This window comes from Melopsittacus undulatus, chromosome 11 (genome assembly GCF_012275295.1).
Source record: "Melopsittacus undulatus isolate bMelUnd1 chromosome 11, bMelUnd1.mat.Z, whole genome shotgun sequence".
Lineage (NCBI taxonomy): Eukaryota > Metazoa > Chordata > Aves > Psittaciformes > Psittaculidae > Melopsittacus > Melopsittacus undulatus.
Window position 1 is genome coordinate 10,439,459 of NC_047537.1, and position 21,789 is coordinate 10,461,247.

The following is a 21,789-nucleotide window of genomic DNA, read 5'->3' on the forward strand; positions in this document are numbered from 1 at the left end:
CAAGCCCCTGTGTCCAACCTGGCCTTGAACACTGCCAGGGATGGGGCAGCCACAGCTTCTCTGGGCACCCTGTGCCAGCGCCTCAGCACCCTCCCAGGGAAGAGCTTCTGCCTAACAGCTCATCTCAGTCTCCCCTCGGGCAGGTTCAAGCCATTCCCCTTGGCCTGTCAAAAGTGCTTCTCCAAGGGATAAGATTATAAACAGTAGGTAAGAAGTAAATACAATGCAACTGAATAATTTCTGGATTTACACAATGATATTACTATTACTGTTATTTGCTTTCTTACCTGTGTGCTGCAACTTTGGCTGCCCCAGATAAGAGTTTGGGGGAAAGTTTGAGGAAGCCCAGTCCCACCATTTGCAAAACCAAGCAACAAAAAATGAAGGTAAAAGAAAAGAATTCTCCTGCCTGTGCAAAGAGAATTGAAATTGGGATTAAGAGGGGTGCTGGGTGAAGTCAGGAGTGGAATAACAAGAGCCAGAGTGATCATTTCCGCTGTAGTTTTCCAGTGAAATCCCATGGTCAGGCCTGACCTTTACGTGGGGCTGATGAACCTGCAGCATGTTTCATCGCTAGTGTTTTTTCCTGATTAGTGTTTGGGAAGCAGCACTGGCATCACAGTGGCTGGGAGCCTGTGGGAAGGTGTGTGGTGAGAAATACCATCAGTGGTTAATGATCCCCCATCCCACAAGGATGGGCACTGGGAGTGGGGACACTCTGCACCTCCATGGTGGGACTGGAGGGCACCCCCAGGTTGGCTGGACAGAGGAGCATCTGGCTGGACAAGAGCATCTCCTCTGCTGATTGAAAGCTCCCTTGTGGTGGAAGGTGTCCCTGCCCCTGGCAGGGGGTTGGTACTGGATGAGCCTTAAGGTCCCTTTAACCCAAACAGTCTGGGATTCTGTGAAAGCTTGGTATAAGTAATGTGTATAAGCAGGAACAGGAGCAGCCTCCCCTTGCACTTGAGACTCCTGTAGTGTGTGAGAGCCCAAATGAGATCATTGGTCTTCCCACCATAGGTCTTTCAGTTCCACCATGTCCCCATGCTCTGGTAGTGGAGGTGTTGAGCATCACCTGCATATATCCCTGGCAGGTCTGGTTTATTTCCATCCTCAGTGCTGCTGCCACCTTTCTCACCTGCTGCAAAGCTTGTCCCTGGCTTGGCCAGAGCCTCATGTGCCTCTGTGCTGCAATGGAAGTTGCTGCCCTTTTGTTCTGATGACCTCAAGTCAAAACCTTCCCGCTGTTCTCATCTCGGAGGGTTTAGAAAGCTCAGATGTTTGGGTTTTACCCTTGGCTCTGACCTCAGCCCATCCGTGCTTTGCTTCTCCCTGCAGCAAGGCTGCAGCTGAGGAAAAGGATGAAATTCATGTGAATGCTCACAGATAAGTTTGACACTGAAGTGTTTGCAAGCTGCTGCCAGCATCCCAGATCTGAGTCTTGGTGGTGTTGTCCCACAGTCAGCGCGGGGGCAGTTTGCAGACCCCATGGTAGGCATGGGGGGATGCTGAACCCTTGCTTCTGGGGCTGGGCTCTGCTGCAGGACTGGAGAAGATGCCTTAGGTCGAGCTCAGATTTCACAGGTGTCTTTTTTTAATGATTATTATAATTCCAGTTGTTTCTTGAGGGGAAGCTGCAGCTGAGGAAATAGGCAGCACGTTCCTCCGGCCCAAGGAACTAACTTGTTCCCTATTGGAAAATTCATCCCTTTGGAGGCTGCAGGATCTGCAAAGGATGTGGACAGGACAAGCCATAGCAGTGTAAAGCATCATCACATTTTTCACTGTGTGGAGAATGCCCTGGCTCTGGGAAGTGCCTGGGCATGGGCCCTGCTCTGCTCACCCATTGGCTCAGCTTTGCTGTTGCTCCTGATAAAGCTGGGGAGACATCACTGAGCTTGGTGGGAGATGAGTACACCGTAAGGTTGATGTAGGGCTCTACAGTGCCATGCTGGGTGCTTGGGTTTGCTTTGCATCCACTGGATTGGCAGGAGGCACCTAAAGTGTCCTCCCATGAGCGTATTTATGGGTCCTTTAGCCCTGCAGATGTTTCAGTGTGATGCGGGGGCTTCTTTTCTTTCTTTCTGCTATTTAATGAGAATTAAATAGGAAACTGTCAATGTCTTTGCTTTGTTTAGTAAAAAAAAAAAATGGGGGCAAAAAAGAAAACCACTTCCTGCATTTTCTGTGGCTCTGAAATTAATCCCAACAGACAGCTCAGGTAGGCCCGCAGTTATTTTTATGGCACATTCCTTTGGGAGACCTGTTTCCAGTTGCTTCTCCTGCTGCCAATATTAATTATTTGGGTGAATTTTGCATGCTGGGTGCTGCTGGCTCCTTCCTGACCTGCGCCTGGGGTTTGGGCTTTGCTGACAATTCCTCAGCTGTCTTTGGGAGGGCATTTGGGGGAAGCAGGTTGTGAGGTTTGTTTTGGTTTTCTTCATTTCCCCTCAGGTAAAACAAACAACTTGGCGCTTTTACAAAGCATCCACAAAGGAAAGATGACTTTGCTGCTCTGGAGAGGAGCTGGGGCTCCTGCTCCTCCTGCAAATCCCAGGTGGAATTAGAATCATAGAATCACAGAACCAACCAGGTTGGAAAAGTCCTTCAAGCTCATCCAGTCCACCCATTCCCAGCCCTGCCAAGGCCACCCCTAACCCATGGCACTGAGGCCTCGTCTCCACGCTGTATGAACACCTGCAGGGACGGTGCCTGCAGCCCTGCCCTGGGCAGCCTGTTCCAATGCCTGAGCACCCTCTGGGGCAGGAATTGTTCCTCAGCTCCATCTAAACCTGCCCTGGTGCAGCTTGAGGCCGTTTCCTCTTGTCCCATCCCTTGTTCCTTGGGAGTAGAGCCCAGCCCCTCCTGGCTCCATCCTCCTCTCAGGCACTTGTAGGGAGCCATCAGGTGTCTCCTGAGCCTTCTCTTCTCCAGACTGAACCTCCCAGAATTAGGGTTGTTTAGAACCCAGTTTGGGACATCTCCCCTTGGCATAGCCTGGGGACCCCAGTCACATGGAGGTGGCTCTGTACAAGTAAGTAAATGCATTTAAATTTAAAGCCTTTTTCCCCCTGGGGAGGGCTTTGGTGGTGGATGGGGGGTTCTTGGCACCCCTGTCCCTCACTGAGCCTCATGCCCACAGGAGGAGGTCTGAGCGTGGTCTGCGTAGATGCAAATCCAAGCACTGTGAACGATTGTTTTTAATCATCATTTAAGTGATCAGGCAGAAAGCCCACGCTTAAATCTTCCCAAATCTCATTTAACATTTTTATGGGTTTCAGTTATTTTTGTGTTTTGCAGTAGCTGTTGAAATGTTGGGGGTTTCTCCCAATATAGTGTAGCCCTTTCTATAAACATAGGTTTCTCGGGTCAGTTGTACATCTGCTTCCCTCCTCATTTTTGTCACTTTATCCTGTTAGGAGATGTTGACTGAGACATTCCTTATTTATCACATGATTTACTTTTCGCTTACAACTTGAGGAGCATATGGCCAGAAACCACATTCTGCTTCGTGCTTTTTAAAGATATTTATTAGCGTTAGTTAAACAAAACTATCTAAAACATACCCAACCCATACAAAAGCTGCTTTAGGGAATCATGTTTTGAATTGTAAATTATTTTATGTGAGAGATTGTATGGAGGATTATGCAGCCTGTGTTGCAGAGCCCCGGCTCTGGCAGGCAGATGCAGACCCTGCCCCTCTGCTTTTAATTATAAATGAAGAAGTCACTGAATTAAATTACCTGGGTAAACCAGTGCACAGGAGAGTTCTCTTTGCCCTCGCTAAAGAGGCTACTTCACTGAAAGCTGCTCTGACCCATCTGGGCACGTTCTGGTTGCTGGTGGCTAAATGGAGATTTCCAGCAGTTCGCTGTTTTGACTTGCTTACAGTATTTGTAGTCCTTAAATACCACTGCTTAGAATTTCATAGAATCACAAAACCCCAGCCTGGTTTGTGTTGGAAGGGACCTTAAAGCTCCTCGAGCTCCAACCCCTGCCACAGGCAGGGACCCCTTCCACTGGAGCAGCTTGCTCCAAGCCCCTGTGTCCAACCTGGCCTTGAACACTGCCAGGGATGGGGCAGCCACAGCTTCTCTGGGCACCCTGTGCCAGCGCCTCAGCACCCTCCCAGGGAAGAGCTTCTGCCTAAGAGCTCATCTCAGTCTCCCCTCGCGCAGGTTCAAGCCATTCCCCTTGGCCTGTCCCTACAGGTCCTTGTCCCAAGCCCCTCTCCGGGTTTTGTGCAGCCCCTTTAGGCACTGGAGCTGCTCTCAGGTCTCCCCTTCAGGAGCCTTCTCTTGTCCAGGCTGCCCCAGCCCAGCTCTCTCAGTCTGTCACAATGCCATTATAAAAACTTAAGAAATAGGAAGGAGAGATCAGGCTGGGCAAAAACACAGAATGGGGAAGGTAAGCAAAAAAAAAGAACTAAATAATAAATTTGCCTCTTGGCCCCATTAGGTGCTGTGCAGTTGGTCAGTGCTGGTCAGGAACCTCAGAGGCATCAGTCACCACATCGTTTATTTCCAGCAGTTCATTCATCCAACTCTAAATACAAATATGAAAAGGAACACAAAATGAATTACATGCATGATCCTTCACGGAGTGATTCTTGTGTTGGGTTGGGCAGTAAATCCCAACAGAGGCCCCAGCTAACACATGTGTCTAGCCAGGAGTATAATATGGCATCAGGACATCAAGATGCTTCATATTTTGGGAATATGATCCCTGCACGACATCTTCCCAAAATGAATATATGTAAGGAAATTCTTGTGGGTGGAGGATGAGTAACTTGGCAGTTGCAGACACCTTTGCAAAGTTGAGGTTGGCTCCATGCTTCCCAAACTGAAATATTGGGTATTTTTGGTAATAATTTAGGTTTACTATTAATTTAGGTTTAATATTAATTTAGGTCTAATAATAAATTAGTTCTAATAATAATTTAGGTTGAATACTTTAGGTGTTAATTTTTGGTAATATTTAGGTATCACTTGGTGTTGCGGCTGCAGTGATCCTAGAGATGATGTGAAGGCAGCATCGAGGTTGTGCCTTTAGCTTTGCACTTGTATTTTGTGGCTTTCAGGAGCTCTCATCCAGGTGACCTGCATATTCCATGGGTGATTTTCATGTGGAATTATAATTTCAGGAGCCTGAGCACTTTTCCTGCCGCTGGGGAACAGGGTTTGCAAGGTGACCTGGGAGGTTGGGTTGTGCAGGAAGCTCTTTGAAGGGACGGGAATTGCAACATCCCCCGTCTCTAGGGGTTTCGGATAACACCAATGCCCCGCGAGGTTTTTGCCCTGGCTCTGTATTAAATCTCCATTTTCCTACTTGATTTTTTTTCCCTTTTTTTTGGTACACCCAGATCTAATCTTCTAGAAAATGCCCTGAAGGTTTGAGCAAACTCCCAGTTACAGGAACCCATAAAGCTCCTTTTTGAGGGTTTTTTTTTTCCATTGTGTAACCATGACAAATCATTAATTTTTGATTGATTGCTTTGAATTATGGGTGCTCTGACATCCTTTCTGTAGCTGAACAGCTGTATAACAAATGAACATATCAGTGCTCACAAAAGATTGGAGATCTAACAGAAGCAATTACATTGTCAGCTCCTCCCTTCTGGCTTTTCCCAGGCAATGGAGGGAGGAAATTTTTGAGCAGAAATTCCTCAAGTGGCTAACAATAATAATAATAATCATAAAAAAAAATTCCTTTCTGTAATTGAATTAGATTTTTATCTCTTCATTTCCAGTGGATTTCTCCAGCCTTCAGCAGCCAGGATGAGTCTCAGCTTTGTGCAACTTGGGAGAATCCCTTCGAACAAAATTTCATGTGAAGAACTCAAAAAAGAGGAAAATGAAATTGCAATTTTTGGTTGCTATTCCTTTAAGATTCCCAAATTGCAGCAGTGCACTAACTGTGACCTCCATAACTTTTAAATTAAGAATTTATGCTGGCTTGAAATTTATGAAATATTTCAACATGAAAGAAAGCCTTTTTCCCTCAGGAAAATTGAGCAATAAATCACAGCGCTCTCGATTTACTGCCCTAGAGCCAGGCAAAGAGAGGAGGTTTTCATTCCTCCCCCCTTCATTCTGAAAAAAAAAAATAGGAAAAAAAAATGTAATCATCTAAGACAGCTTCGCTGCTGTCCTCCCACTCTCCAGAATTTTTAATTTCAGCTGTTTCTGCTTGGATTTATTTCCAATATTCCTGCTCGGCTTTTCAATTTCCTCAGTTATTAAATTTTAATTCAGTGCATTAGCATTTAAATTAAAAAAGGGTTTATTTTATCGAAATCGTTGGCTGGCCCCCATCCTGCTGCACATGAATTGCCTGGTTCTGCCATTTGCACAAAATGTGAAACGCAGCTCATATCTTTTAACTTGTATTTGCACAATTTCAGAAATAAAAATTCTGGGTTTTGGAATAATATTGGCTTTCCAAGGAAGCCTCCCAGTGCAGAGCCGGGGGAAGGAGGAGAAAAGGAGGAGCCCCTGGTTGCTCCCTGCTCAGCCCCCTGGAACGGCTCAGAGGGGCTCAATTAGCAGATGCCTTGCTGACGAAGGGAGGTGGCCCCTCTAATCCAGCAGTGCGGCTTTGCCATCCACCTCGGGCGGGATCGGCTCTTGGATGTCCATCTTGGCTTGGGCACAGCGCTGAACTTGGCTATTTCTGCCTTATTTCCCTCCCACAAACTGCATGTTTTTGCATAGGAGAGGTCATTAGACTGCTAAAATGCCATAAAATAACTGCAGGAGAGTAACCAGGGGGAGTCCACTTAAGAAGTCACCTCTGTGATGGGGCTGCCTCCAAAATCCTGTGCCAGGCCCCTGCATTGGGGTTAAGCTCATAATGTGTCCCACTGCACCAAACATGGGGCACGTATGTAACTTGGAATGGGGAAAAAACAGGTATTTGGGTGCATCATGCTCACAGGAAGGATTCAGAGGGTGGTGTTGCCTTTCTGAACTGAAACAGCCTCATTTTTTGATGTCTTTTGCCCCCTTAGGCCGACGAGAGCAACAGCAGCGGGCGGAGGAGCTCTTCCAGCAGGTAGGTGGATGTTTGCTCTGCTGGGGTGGGATGTGATGCAGACGGGGCTCTGCTCGGATGTGGGTCTCCATCATGGGGACGGGTGGCAAAGGGTGACCACATGGGAGGGATGAGCTGGAGCTGGTAGAGCTCAGTGTCCATACACCTGGTTTTGGATTTTGCTAACAAGGCAGATGTGAGAAAGGTTAAAGATTGTTGTGGTCTTGGGGCTGCAGGAAGATGTGGTTTGCATGCAGGATGGAGGGGTACAGGTGAATCCCCCAGCCCCATGCCCACACTGGGTACAGACACCATCACAGGATGGGGTTCTTGAATGGAGACCTTGGGCCGGTCTGTGGTGGGTGGGCGAGGACCCCCCTGCTTCCATGGAGGAGGAGAGGAGAGAGATGTCCCACCACCCCAGTCCGTTCTGATCTTCCTAAGGGATGTCTTTGCTGCATCTCACTCTGGTGGGGGCAGGACATGTCAGGTCCCATGTGAGATGTGCTGAGGTTCTCATCTGCTGTGGCATCATCATCTCCTGCTGATGCTGTAGGACACCTTAGATTGCTGGGGTGCACTAAAGATGGTTCTTCTTGGTCCTTCTCCATCTCTGTCTCGTGGAGTCATTCCAGAGCTTTGACAGTATGGAAGAAGGAGCAGCTTTTCCTCCTTGGCCAGGCACAAACTCAAGGTAGCTGGTTCCCCCTGCAGAGCAGTGATGTGGTGGGTGGTGTTGGGGAGATGGTGGGAGCCAAGGGCAAAGCACAGCTTTGGGGATATTCAGATTTACCTGGTCCCACATGTGCTCAAAGCTGATTCCTGTTTGTCTGCCATCCAGAAGCAACGTGGCAAATTCACCTCCTAGGTTCAAAAGGTTTTGTGGTAAACAGGTGAAGATGTAGGAGATCAGAGGTGCCAGGCTGGAAACAGCAATGCTGAAGATGTACCAGAGAGGGGAGTGTGTGTTCTGGAAAAGGGATCAGGCTGCAGCATGGAAACATCCATGCGAGTTGGAGAAGAGCGTAGAAAAGTCAGGGAGGTGCCATCACGTGATGAGATGATGTACAAATTGTTGGGAGAAGCAGCGAGCACCTCAGGCACGTCTGTGGGTTACATCAGCATGGATGGGAGACAGTGGGCAACAGAACACCAGAGCCAGTTCGGGTGCCATGGAAAAGAGCCAGCGTGGTACGTGGGGCTGCACCCATCCTGGCAACACCTCCATCAGCATTACCTGCCTGTTCCTCAGCAGAGGACACAGCAGCATGAGCAGCTCCTGAACTCTGCAGTGGCACAACAGAGAAGCTGTGAAGGTGTGGCAGAAGCCACTATCCCCACATTGGTGTGATCGGTGCAGAGCAAGATCACCACTGATGCACCCAGACAGGGTGTGCTGGTTGCAGCTGCAGGGCTCGGCACTGCTCTCCTGCTTGGGCAGGTCACCAGCACTGCATGGAGCAGACCCTGGTGAGACATGAGACTTTTCAGCTCTGGGGCCTCAAGCACAAGAGGGACCTGGAGCTGTTGGAGCCAGGCTGAGAGCTGGGCTGGGGCAGCCTGGACAAGAGAAGGCTCCTGAAGGGGAGACCTGAGAGCAGCTCCAGTGCCTAAAGGGGCTGCAGGAAAGGTGGAGAGGGGCTTGGGACAAGGGCCTGTAGGGACAGGCCAAGGGGAATGGCTTTAAGGTGACAGAGGGGAGCACCATCACTCCCCTCTGGCTTTGCCTGCCTCCTTCACATCTGGAGCTGCATTTCACATCCTCCCTTTTGTATTGCCAGTGATACTATCTCTGTGCTAACCCTTGGCCAGAGCCAAGGTCCTGATCGCTCTGGAGACTTGGAAGTGCTACTGAAGTTCTATCCCTCAGGTGAAACACATCCTCCTATGTTAAATGCTTGCTCTGTTCTTCCAATCTCCGAAATGCTGCTGTGAGTCATCCCCTCATCTCCCACTGCTGGACGTGCACTGGGTGCTCCCCCCTACGAAAACCCTGGTCCTTACCCATCATTCCAGCCCCACTGCTCAGCATGACAGGGTGAAATCACGTGCAGCTCATCACGTGCAGCTTGTGGTACAGCAGCACTGCCCCATGTTGAATGGTGCCTGCTGGGTTGTGCTCAGCAGCAGAGAGCAGTGCCAGCATAGGGTGTCTTATGGAGAGGAAAACTCTTGTCCCAGTTTTGGGGTGGCTCAGCAGTTCTCATTCTTGGGATTCTGGGAATTAGCCTGAACTCAAAGTGCTGGGCGGATGCTTGGTCAAGGAGAAAGGAGCCAGGCATCTCATCCTGCCCCTGAATTCCTCATTCTGACTTGTAACTCAGGTCTGTAGTGCTCTCCAGAGGGTTTTACAGAGCTGGTGAGTCAGTGCATTCTACATGTGGGAGCTGACCCTCCAGGGTGTTCCCTGTGGGTGCTCTCCCTCTCTGGGCTCAGCTCAGCACCTGAGCATCCTCCTGCAGCCGTGACCTTCCCGACAGCAGGTACCTCAGTTCCACTGAGCTCCCACCAGGCTGACAGAACTTCATCCTGTGATCACTGCAGCTTTGTACATCCATAGAGAAGTGCTGGGCTGGCTGTCACCTTTTTCTCTTAGAAAAGTAGAAACAAAATCCACTCACATCTGCCTGCCTGCACAGAAAATGGTCAAACCCGGACAATGACCAAGGCTGTTGAGGAAAAATTAAATAGAATAAAAATGTGGTATTTGGAGAAAGCTGTGTCAGTGGCTGGAGGCTGAAGTGTACCTTTGACAAAAGATCTTTGGTACTTGGAGATACCAGGTAGATGTTTTTCAGAGTTGCTCTTGCTTGGAACTTGCACTAATTGCAAACTATTGAGGAAGCTTTTAAAGATTAATTTGCATCAGTAACAAAATTAAAGCAAAATAAGGTTGCCAGGACACCTTTCTGTGTAGCATACTCCAGCATTCTTGATCTGAAAGTGGTGACCTTAGCATTTGGGCGATCCTATTTTTACTTATTTATTGTATTGAATTGATTTTATTCTGTTTCAAGTAGATGTTTCAAGCTCTGAAGATACAGGATTTTTATGATCTTCTCACCCCCACAATTGTTTGCTGCCTTTAAAATAACACTGTTCAGCACATGCAACTAAGAGTTAGTGGTGGCAGATTGTGCTCACCATTCTCCTGCCTTATTAAGTGCTATGTGGTTGCTGTACCTCACTAATGCTTATTAATGGGAACTGTTAAAAAGTGAAGAGAATTATTAGGAGCATAGAAAAAGCCCTTCCTTCAAGGGGGCTGGAAAAGAGATGACTGTTTGCCTTGGAGGAGATGACAACTAAGAGACAACCTGACAAAGCTGTGCGTGTTTTTGAACACTCCAGAAAAGGTAGATCAGAGGCTTCCTTCTTCCATTTGCAAGGAAAAAAGAGACAGTTGACAAAATTAAAAGGCAGCAAATTAAAGGCAGCAAAAAGGCAGGATTTTGCCTTGTGTGATGGGCAGTTAGTGTTGGAGCGTGTTGCCAAGAGCTGGATGCTCGAGTGGGGCTTGGGGGGGTCTCAACTGGACAATGGCATCAGGAGGTGATGTGGGCTCTTGTGGATGAAGCACATTGCCTGGGTACCAGTGACTTTGCTCCTGCCTACTGGGAAGTGGCTTGAAGCTTTTTCTGAATCTCCTTCTGCACATGGTGAACCAGGTTTGGTTTCTGTGAGTGTCTGGGACAGTCCTGGAGGGCTCGGCGGGACTGGAGCATGTGTGGGAGCAGCATCAGGAGCTGCAGAGCTCGGGGTAGTCGTTGGGAGTTTCTAGGACGCTGTTGTAAAACTAACTACTTACCAGTAATTAATGTCAGCATTCAGATGGTGGGCTCTGGATCTTGACAAGAAATAATTGAAAACCCAAATGTGCAATTATGTCTGACAAGCAGCGTGTGCTTTTCTTGGTCACCAGAGTCTTGTGTAGTCATGTGTTAGACACGGTTTTATATAATTATTATTGTTTATATGGTGGGTGTCAGAGGAAGGAAGAATTTGAGTTTCAAGTCCTCTGTTGGCTATTTATTTTAAAGTCATTAGATTTGTTTTCAGACTTAACTACACTTAATGTGCGAGACTCCTGCTGAATAAATCAGACCCTGATATAGGAACTGCATCTGTTGGCGGAGGGAACGGAGCCAGCTGGAAGCTCAGCCCCGTCTGCAACAGGGCTGTCACCAGCCAGGAACCCGCTCACGGCACAGATGTAGCTGTGCAGAAAAGCAGGCTCTGCTCCCAAGAGGAGCTGAAATCCCAGACCTTCTGGGATTATGAGCTGACTCCGAGGGCAGGGATGGGTCTTAACTTCATTACAGTGTTAACAGCTCTGTGGGAGAACCATAGAACCATAGATTGGTTTCTGTTGGAAGGGCCCTTAAAGCTCTTCCAGCTCTTCCCACTGCCAGGGATGGGGCAGCCACAGCTTCTCTGGGCACCCTGTGCCATCGCCTCAGCACCCTCCCAGGGAAGAGCTTCTGCCTAAGAGCTGATCTCAATTTCCCTTCAGGCAGGTTCAAGCCATTCCCCTTGGCCTGACCCTACAGGCCCTTGTCCCAAGCCCCTCTCCAGCTTTCCTGCAGCCCCTTTAGGCACTGGAGCTGCTCTCAGGTCTCCCCTTCCGGAGCCTTCTCTTGTCCAGGCTTCCCCAGCCCAGCTCTCTGAGCCTGGCTCCAGAGCAGAGTTGCTCCAGCCCTCGCAGCATCTCTATGTCTTTCTCTGGACTCCACCAATTTGCCAAATGCCAGAGCCTCAGTAAGATTTGAATGGTGTGAGGTTGTAAATGTCCCTTTCTGGAGCCGTGAAGTACTGAGAAGTTATAGCTATAATGTCTTCAGTTACCAAGAAATTGTTTTCCATGGGTCACTCTCCTGGGCACCTTGGGCTTGTTCTGCAAATGGTGTGGAGCCTTGTAGTTTGTTTATGTTAAGCCCATGTGTATCTCCACAGCAGGACATCTGCCACCTCATTTGTATCACTCCCCAGCTGGGGAGTTTTCCCACTCCCAAGGTCCTATCTCCTTTTCTGTCCATCTTTTCCCATTGCATGTTCTATCCCATTTGTCTTGTGCTGTGCTGTGCTGTACCGCGCTGCTGCCGGCGGGTCACTGCCATGGTCCAGTGCAGCCTCTTCATGGACCTTTAGCCATTTGCAGCCAGTTGTCACCCCCTCAGTCATTTCTTAGTCAAGCAAGGCAAACCTCTTCCACCAATATAAATAAACCCTTAATATATTCTCTTTGTTTTTCCCTGAATTTCTTTGTCTCTGTTGACATTTCCACGCTTGGAAATGTAAAGATGCCGGCAGCTATTCCATTATCATCTTACAGTTTGTTTTTAACCTGCATCATTCGTATGTCATATTTTTTATCTGACTGAATTCTTTTAGCTTTTGGCAAGCAGAGCGCATTTGGTTTTTGTTGGATAAGCCAAATTTGGTTTATATTTGGTTAGACTTTCCTCTTCAAACCATCCCCAAGATATTCCTAATAAGGACTGGAGGGAATTTGTTTTGCTAATACCTTAGGAATTCTTTGTGGGTCTTGACTGTTGTTCTGGTTTGTATTTTAATGCTTCAGGTCTAGAGGAGAGGCAGCCTGGGTTGGTTCTTAGTTCACCTTTTCAGAAGGATTTGATGCTGCAGCGAATGCACCATGAAATTCCAGTTGCTGCCAGGAAAGGTTGTGTGTTTTAGACTAAGATAGTTGGAAAAATTAACTATGCTGCTTTGTTTGATTGTTTTCCCTTGATTTTAGCACTGTCACCACCAAGTATTGCATTAGTTATTTTGGGGGGTTTGAAAGCTGTTGCCTCCATTGTGAAGAGCTTGCATTAAAGGCAGGTGATGATCCTACTTGAGACATCTCTCTGCTAGAAAACCCTCAAGTCCTTCTAAATTTAAGAATTCCATAATAATACTGTATTTATTGAGGAGATTTCTTCCAGGAAAACCTAAATGGATGTTACTGTTACCCTTCTGTCTGCAGAAGGCTCTGGTCTCATGCACTGATTTCAGTTTATTTTGGGGAGAAAAAGAACATTTCAATGTGTCCCAGATAAGGGCAGAGTCTTGGGCTGCTTCTCTTCCCTCAGAAATTTTCTTTGCATGTACAGTTAGTGTGATGTCCCCCAAATCTTGATTTGGAGCAAGAGGCACTCAGCCTTTGGGAATCACAATCCCTCCTGGTTAGCTGCAGCTTACTTGGTCAATTTAAAAGTGATCAGTGTGGCCAAGAAATCTGCGGCCAAGAGGAGATCCACCAGTGTTGTGAAGAAAAGCAGCCAAGGACACAGCCTGTAGGACCATGGACAAAACAAGTACAGATGTTTGAACTAACACTTGCAACGCAGCAGTGATCTCAAAGTCCTCAAATCATGAGGTTCACAAGAGCATGTTGCAGAGGAAGATGCCCTGAAGCTCTAACCAGCTGCTTCTTTCTGTTCTTCAGCAAATTTTTACTCCAGTACCACTGATGGAGGAAGGAGTTCCCATTCCCTGAAATAACTTCAGCAAATGAGTGAACAGGTTTTTCCTATAATGTTTGCTTTCAGAGGTTAAACCCACACTTTGAGAATACACAACCTCACCTTGGAAGGTGGGAGTTGAAAGGAACTGAAATCTCTTGGGGGGACAGGAGTGACCATGTACTCCTTGGGACCAGGTGACAGTTTGGGTTTCAGACACATGCAGCAGGATCTGCTGCCACAGTGTGTTATCAAACTTCATCCTGCTCCTGTATCCATGCTTTGAAATGCAGACACGTTCCCAAATGTCCTGGAAAGAGTCAAGAATTAAAAGCCATATTTCAGTGTATCTAAAACATGCATTAAGGAAGTATGTTTGCTTTGCTTCGTTCAAGAGGCAAAAGAAGAGGTTTTTCTGTTCTATGGAGATGAGATTCCCATTAACAGGATCTTTTTTCCAGCAAACCAATGGATGGAGGCAGCAATCCACACTGAAAGCACAGTGCCTGTTTTAGAACACAATTACTCACATAAGGGACCCATGAATGTGATGGTTACTCCAGCACTTTATGCATCAAAATGAAGACACCCCTGTAAGAAGCACCAGCTCAAGCTGCAGGTGTAGTTTTGACAGAGGAGCAGCTCTGTGAGCAGTGACACAGGAGGTTGAGTTGGATGAGTAGGTTGGTCCCTTTGGCTTTCAAGGCTGTGAGGGAATATCTGAAAGCCGAAGCAGAAGGCATGGAGACTACAATCATAGAATCATAAATCCCAGCCTGGTTTGTGTTGGAAGGGAGCTTAAAGCTCCTCCAGCTCCAACCCCTGCCACGGGCAGGGACCCCTTCCACTGGAGCAGCTTGCTCCAAGCCCCTGTGTCCAACCTGGCCTTGAACACTGCCAGGGATGGGGCAGCCACAGCTTCTCTGGGCACCCTGTGCCAGCGCCTCAGCACCCTCACAGGGAACAGCTTCTGCCTAAGAGCTCATCTCAGTCTCCCCTCGGGCAGGTTCAATCCATTCCCCTTGGCCTGTCCCTACAGGCCCTGGTCCCAAGCCCCTCAACAGGTTTCTTGTAGGTCCCCTTTAGGTATTGGAGTCCCCTTTAGGTGTTGGAAGAAGCAAAGTACTCAGCTGTAACACTGGGAAAAAATCAGTTCCTTCTTTCTTCTAATGCTGAGCTTGAAAATCTCTTTGCCTGGTAATGTCCTTTGAGATGCCCCTGATGAAGGTCACCAGGCTGCTCCTCTGATTCCTCACCTGCTCCTCCGATTCCTGACCTGCTCCTCCTCCCTCCTCCTGGTGTATGATGCCTGTGCAGCTGGGCTGCCCCAGGGAACAAATAACAGCTGTGGGGGGGTGGTTCAAGGCCACCACAACTAATTTATCAGACAAGTAGATTTTCAGTGTACATCTTCCTTTTTCTGTCCCTGTTTGTATCATCTCCATGTAAAACAAGAATTGATGTGTCTCTGTTCTGTTCTGCTTCCTGTAGCTCCAGTCCTGGCAGGAACCCTCTTTAAAATGTGGCAGACATCTAGAAATTGAAGCCAGTTTCAGGCTTCCCCCTTTTTTGCTTCTCTTCCTTTCTCACAGCTGAGGCTTTTTGATTTAGCCTGGGACCAGCCAACTGCATGTTGGTTTCAAGGAGACAAGTGGTAGCATCACACTGGTGGTGCTGTCTTGGTGGGTTCTGCAAAGCATATTCCTTCAGGTGCCCACTGCATGGTCCTCATTTCTGTGCTCTTCTGAATGTCTTTCATCCTGCAGACCAGAAGAGTGTGCCAAGGACTATATGAACATGTGTTTCCAGGTGTAGGAGGGGACACATCTCTTGTGCTGGGTATCACCATCATTGATATTACCAAGGGTGTCTCTGGTTTGTCCAGCTTGAGTGGTGTCCAGGAAGACCTTGAAGATGCTCCACATTTGCTGCTGGAGCGGAAGAGCTGTGTTTGCAGGTGTTGGTTCAGAGCAGGGTGTCCTCCACCTTTGTTTGCTTTTCCTCCTCCTTTTGAGGAGAAAAGACACAGGAGCTGACACTGGAGACTGGTTCTCCACTGATCTCATTTTGCCCCTCCCCAAAAGCTCAGCAGGATGTGTGCTGTAAAAATAGCCTCATTAGAAGCCATCTGAGTCCATACGCAACCACAGATCACTCAAAAGAGAGCTTGGAGCACGCGTGTTTCTGTTGCTGTCTTCAGAGAATTACATGACAAATTATTCCTAGCTGGAAGAAATGTCCTTTTCTAATTGGGTTTTTTTCTCATTCTTTCAGAAGGGAGGAGTGTGTGTGTTTTTTAAGTAGCTTTTAGTCACTTTCATTATTTATGAGGATGCTACTCCAGATCAGAAAAAGCAAACTGCAAATGTGACTTTCTTCTGGCTGCAGCAGCTGACGGGGCCCATTTGCTTTCAGTCGTTGCCAGTTCCGCTTATCCCAGCCAGAATGAAGTGCTCTCCAAGGATGAAAACGACACCATATTGCAGCTCCTCAGCTTGCATCCCCTTCTCCTTTCCTCCTTCCACTGGGGCCTGGCTGGAAGGTAGCCACTGGCTTCATGGTGGAGTGTCACTGTGCAGAGGGTCGTTTCCTTTCTGTCCTTCCATCTGGAAGAGCTTCCTGCATTGCTCCTTGTGTTGATGCTTGTGAGGCATCATCCAGGCTACTCAGCTTTACAGCCAAAATTGCACTTCTGGCGTGGTCATTTGTTCATACTATCTTGCTGCATCACTGCTAAAGCCTTGGCCCTTCATGGGTGTAGGACCAAGTGGGTCCATGAACTCACTTTACCCCTACTTTTCCAGTCCCCCACGATGAGTCTTCATCGAGGCCTCCTTAAATCTCTTCTGCTTTCACATGCTTGTATTTGACATGAAAGTGGCCGTAACATCATCGAAAGATGAAAGTCTGATGATCAAAGGAGGCAGCTGTGTTGAGATGAGCATTGTGAGATGGCGGAGCTGGTAATACAGTAATTGGCTACGTGGCCTACTTAGTCACAGGCGTGAGACATGCAAATGCAATGTTTGTTTGCATCTTTAATGTTTAAAATCCATAGAGTGTATCTTGACAGATGAAACAACACCTCACCTGCAGCACAGCCAGGCACACCATTGAGGGACAGTGTGAGCAGTGCATGATCCCAAGGCTCCTGCCTCCTCTCCTCAGCAAGGAAGAGGCTCCTGGATTGCCAAGCTCCACATCTCATTAACAAGACATTAAGAGAGGTTGGTATTCCCCAGGAAAGCTCAAAGGCATGGAGAACATGTTGGATGCACCCTGTGGAAGGAGACAGGGTTTAAGCAGATGTACCCATGCACATGTTTCTCTGAGGAGCTTTTGTCTTGTGCTAACAGTGCTTTGCTTGAAGAATGTCCTCTTTCCATGGAACATCATGCCATGGATGTTAAATGCAGGTTGGACCTGTCAAGGGAACTGCAGCTGATCACAAGAAGGCCACACTTGAACACTTAAAATTGCATTGTTTCAAGCAGGAAAGTGATGGCATGAGGCTGGGACTTGTGTTCAGAGCCACCATGAGAGGGATGGCTGCAGGGACCCAGGGTGGGACCTGACTCATGATAGGTTCTCACTTAGTTCCTGTGTGTATATTCTGGGTCTGCTGCCGCTTTATTTTCATCTCTACTTGGCAGCTCTTTGCACTGCTCAGAAGTGAGAGGAGGCAAAATGTAACACAACACAGAGCAAGTGCAGTGTCATGGGCTCACAAGGGATACAACATACAAAGGGCTGCTGAGGAAATGATGATCACCTCTCTTGTGTCAGTGCATCTTCTGGCTTGATGCAATGCTCGATGGACACTGTGGTGAATGCTGTCATCTGTAAGCTCTTTTATAAGAGCAGGTAGTGACAGGTCAAGGGGGAATGGCTTTAAACCGACAGAGGATTTAGAGATATTAGGAAGAAGCTCTTCCCTGTGAGAGTGATGATGAGCTTTAAGGCACTTTCCAGCCCAAACCATTCTGTGATTCTAAATGGAACCTGGCTCTTCTGTAGCTGTGCATGTACCCCTCTCCATCCCATCTGAACTTTTCCAGTGTCAGTAATTTCTTTCACATTTTGCTCCATGGTTCTAGTATTGTTTCTCCAGCCAAACCAGGAGCTTCAAACTCTGCTGTCCCATGAGGATTGTTCCTCAGTCCCCTGCACCCTGGGGACAATCACACCATCACCTCAGCAGCTGAACTTCAGGGGCAGGAAGCCTGGACTGATCCTAGTTTTGCTCTAGCCACAGGAGCACTTTGGAGGCTGTAATGATAAAGGTGAGGAAGATGTTCTTCAGGTGCAGGGAAGGTAGGAAGGGTCCATTGCCTTCACCTGCTCAGCAAGAGTTAATGATGCCCATCTTGTGTATCATATGAAGCAGTCAGAGCCTCCTGACTCCTCTGTCCCCTGCAAAGCACATCCAGAGGAGAAGGAAGGAGGGATGGCTTTGTGTTGCTGTTTGATTATGTTGCTTCCAAGGTGTTCTGCAAAGCTATAGTGTTCCTCTGGCCATTGAGCTTCTGAGAGTCTACAGTTGAAGTTTGGCTAAAGCTTGACATCAGCCAGTGGCTGGAAAATCTGCAGGATATGGAATAATGAAAATGATGTGAGAACAGCTCTTCCTTCTTCAGTGAAACAGCGAGGGACATGAGAAAGGTCATGAGAACTGCTCTCAGGTGGCATGGAACTGATTCTGGCCTGGTGCAGGTCAGTGGCAAAGCAAAGCTTGCATTCTGGGATGACATTCCTGCATTTTGGCTGGCAAAGGATGGGTGCAGGCCTGTGAGACGGGATGTGGCTCATGCAATAAAATGCTGGCACCTTGGGGTGTCAGCAGAGGATGTGCTGTGGTAGAAAGGGGCAGGAGCTGGGTGCAAGGAAGGGATGTGTTGAGACACAGTTGTCAGCCCCTGCAGATACATGTGTGTGCAGACAAGTACAGCTTTATATATCATTGTATTTATATATATATATATATATAACAGAATAAATACATACATACAATCTGGACAACAAATCACGTGGTGGTGGGCTGGGTGGTGCTCATAGGTACTCAGTGGCAGTGCTGTACCCATCTGTACCAGCTCTGTATCCTGGATACATCTGCTGCCTTCATCTCTCCTAGAAGGTATCTGAAGACAGAGAAGGGCTCTGTTTAGTGTAAAATTGTTGTAAAACTCCAGTGGTGCTATATTATTTTAATGGGTTTGCTTTGGTTTTAAGAGGCTCAGCAAAGCTCCTGTCAGGGCTTCTGTGCAATGGTCCAGAAAGTTTTGAAAGTATTTGGGACTGGTGTCCAAAATGTACAGCAGGTACCTGCTCAGGCTTATGACACATGGGGCAATGGCAGAGGAATAGTGTTGCTTTCAGTTCCTATTTGCAGGGTCAGGTCTCACCCAGGAGCAGGCAGCCCAGCCAGGAAGGTACTTTCTTGGCAGAGATGGGATCCAGAGTCAGTGTGTGTGAAGAACAAAGTTCTTGAGGGTCCATTAGTCTCTTAAAGCCTCAGGCCACCAAGTCTGACCAGTGCACATCTGCACTGAGCCCAGTGACCCGGGGCCAGGCAGGTACTCTGGGTTTGACGACTTGGAGAGATTTGTTCTCCCTGAGCACATCCTTTGGAAAATGGTCTTTCCAGTGGATCACCATCCGTGCTAATGTTTTATGCCTCATTTCAGCTGGTTCCAGCAATGAGCTCGTACTCTGCCAAATGAAGGAAAGATGGTATTTTCTCCCCATGAAGATGATGATATGCTGCCATCAAATAATCTCTCAGTCTTCCTTTTGGCATGAGAAACAGGTTGAAGTTGTTCGTTCTCGCAGAGTCAGAAAGTATCTCTTCTCAGCCTCAAACCATTTCAGTGCCTCTTCTTTTGAGCCAACTCCGGTTTCTCTAATCGCCTTTTAAGAACGAGCCAGTCTCACTGGGACTGGCTTCACCATGGCTGCATAGAGGGAGATAATCACTCCTTGTTCCATCTCAGGCACGTGTATCTGAAAATTGCCTTAGTCCTGTAGGTCAGAGCATGGCTCTTGGTTAGCTACAACAAACCTTCCTGCTGGCATCATGGCTGACCACCATGGGTGCTGTTTGTGGGTGCACCCACATGCCTGGACACATTTGACTATGTTACAGCTACTCATCTTGGGCAGAGCCGGCTTATGAAGTGATGAACCCACTGGTGCTGGTGTCCCTTCCACAGTCATTGCTCTCCACCCCTCCAGGGGTCACACATCATTTTTAGCACCAGTGATGTTAAATTTCATTCCAGAGCATTAATAAACTGTCCCACATAAATCATTTTAGGAGCCTTGTGGAAATGCCCCCATTCAGGAGTGATGCACCTTGAGGCCAGCACTCTGCCTTGCAGCACATGGCCTGTTGCTCACTTCATGCCATGTTCTGCTGATTTGTTTTATGTCTGAATGTGACGTGATGCAAAGCTGGGTACCCCGGAAGATCTTTTATGTCCTTACACAATTTATAATCTCCTCAGAAAGCTGTATGCTTAGCATCACTGCTAGTTGTGTGAGTTTATAATTCCACATCATTTGGTGCCTGCGTTGATTTTTATGTTGTTCTGTCCAGGATTGGCAAGTACAGGTTGCTGAACAATCCATTTTGCCTTCACTTGAGGTACAGAGCTGGTTCTCACCTCTCTGCCTACCAGTGAGAATTGTTCTGGTTTGATTGTCCTCAGGGGAAGAAGACTATTTCCCCACCACCACTCTGTTCCTTTTACTGCCTTTATCAGTGTTTTGCATTTCACACCTTGTTGGTTCAATTGATTTGCAATTAATCCCACCCTTTTCTGATTGCTGAGTGGTTTCTAGTTGAGCTCCTGGCTGTTGCCTCCCTTTGGTTTTAGAATGGGTGCTGAGCTGTGCTGCTGTTGGGTGAGATTGATGGACCTTTTGGATAGCCAATAATATTACCATAAAGACTTGTCTGGTTTCAAACACATTTTCTCTATCTTAATTCATCTTTCTCACTTGAAAAAGCCCTGTATGATTTTGGGAGCACAGCAGGGGTTGGAGTAAGTATGAGGAGGGTGGGAAAGAGCGGGGAGGCAGGTCAAGGCTAATTCACTCTGTTTAGGGGCTATTAATTGTACATTTCATTCCATAATGAGAATGAAGGGATGAATAATAAAATGTGTTGTGATGTGATGTGACTGACCATTTTGAAATAGCAACTACATGTCTATGTAGGAGGTTGTGCGGTAATTACTGTAGAAGATTGTTCTCTTTCTTCATCTCTCCTCTCATCTCCATTCTCCCAGGTTACCTACTGGGCAGCATTTTGATTCCTCTGCCAGCCCCATAACCAGTGTCAGAAGCCATTGCAGGTGTTAGAAAACTAACATTTTAATTCATACCTTGTTCTGACTTTCTAGGCTGTTCCAAGCAATGGGATTTCCTTCTCTTTCACTGTTGCATGGTCTAATGACTCTCATCTATAAGTTCAGCCTATTTTCCACTTTATTTTGCCGATTACTTCTGCTTAAAACATTTTCAAACACCTTCAGCTGTTCCCAGTGTTTCCATGGCTCTAAATATGTCACAGTCTTTAAAATCTCTGTTTCTGGGTAGTCTCAGCTATTATATATTTAATTCTTCAGATTTCAGCACAGACTGAACCAGCAATTATTTTAACTTTTCACTGCATGTTGGAATTTATTAATAGCCAGTATTAAGAACAGGGAGCCCATGATGAGTGGTGGGATGGTGCATTTGGAAAAGGAGCTATGGTGAGTTAGTATCTGGTCCTCATCTGTTGTGCTCAACCTCCCTCTGCCTTTTGCCACCATTGCACTTGTTCATGTAATTCTACAGCTTTGAAGTGTCCTTCCTTTACTTAAGGGGGTTTGAGTATTTATTTATCGAAATTAGTTTCTTCCAAGAATTTCCAGCTCTCTCTTTCCAAGATGAAAAAAACTGTTTCTAAATACACTGCCCTCTGCCTTTCTGCCTTCCTCCATCCATCATGATTTCTCTTGTCATCTTTGATACTTGTATCTGTCCTTAATATGATAGTCTCCCTAAATATCATTATACTGCAGATGATCCCCTTTGATCATCATTGTGTATGCTAAATGAGGACATGCCAATACCATGGGATGCTGGGTTACTTTGAAGGGTTAAAAGAATCTAGATCCACTCATGGAGGAGTGCATGTGGGTGTAGATAGCTCCAAATTAAAGATGTCAGGAGAATATGGCTTTTCTTTTGCATGTATGAACTAGTCTTGGCATAATCCTTGATGTCAGGACTAGTGGGGTTG

General features: G+C 47.2%; 1 protein-coding gene across 1 annotated transcript in view; it reads left to right on the plus strand.

The window, feature by feature from the left end:
- Positions 1-6,873: 6,873 nt before the first annotated feature.
- ZNF618 (zinc finger protein 618) overlaps positions 6,874-21,789 on the plus strand; it is an 85,487-nt gene continuing 70,571 nt past the window's right edge. Inside the window, exons 1-2 of the mRNA XM_034067750.1 lie at positions 6,874-6,882; positions 7,010-7,053. Of these exons, the coding sequence (XP_033923641.1) occupies positions 6,874-6,882; positions 7,010-7,053 (53 nt within the window). The remainder of the gene's footprint in view (positions 6,883-7,009; positions 7,054-21,789) is intronic.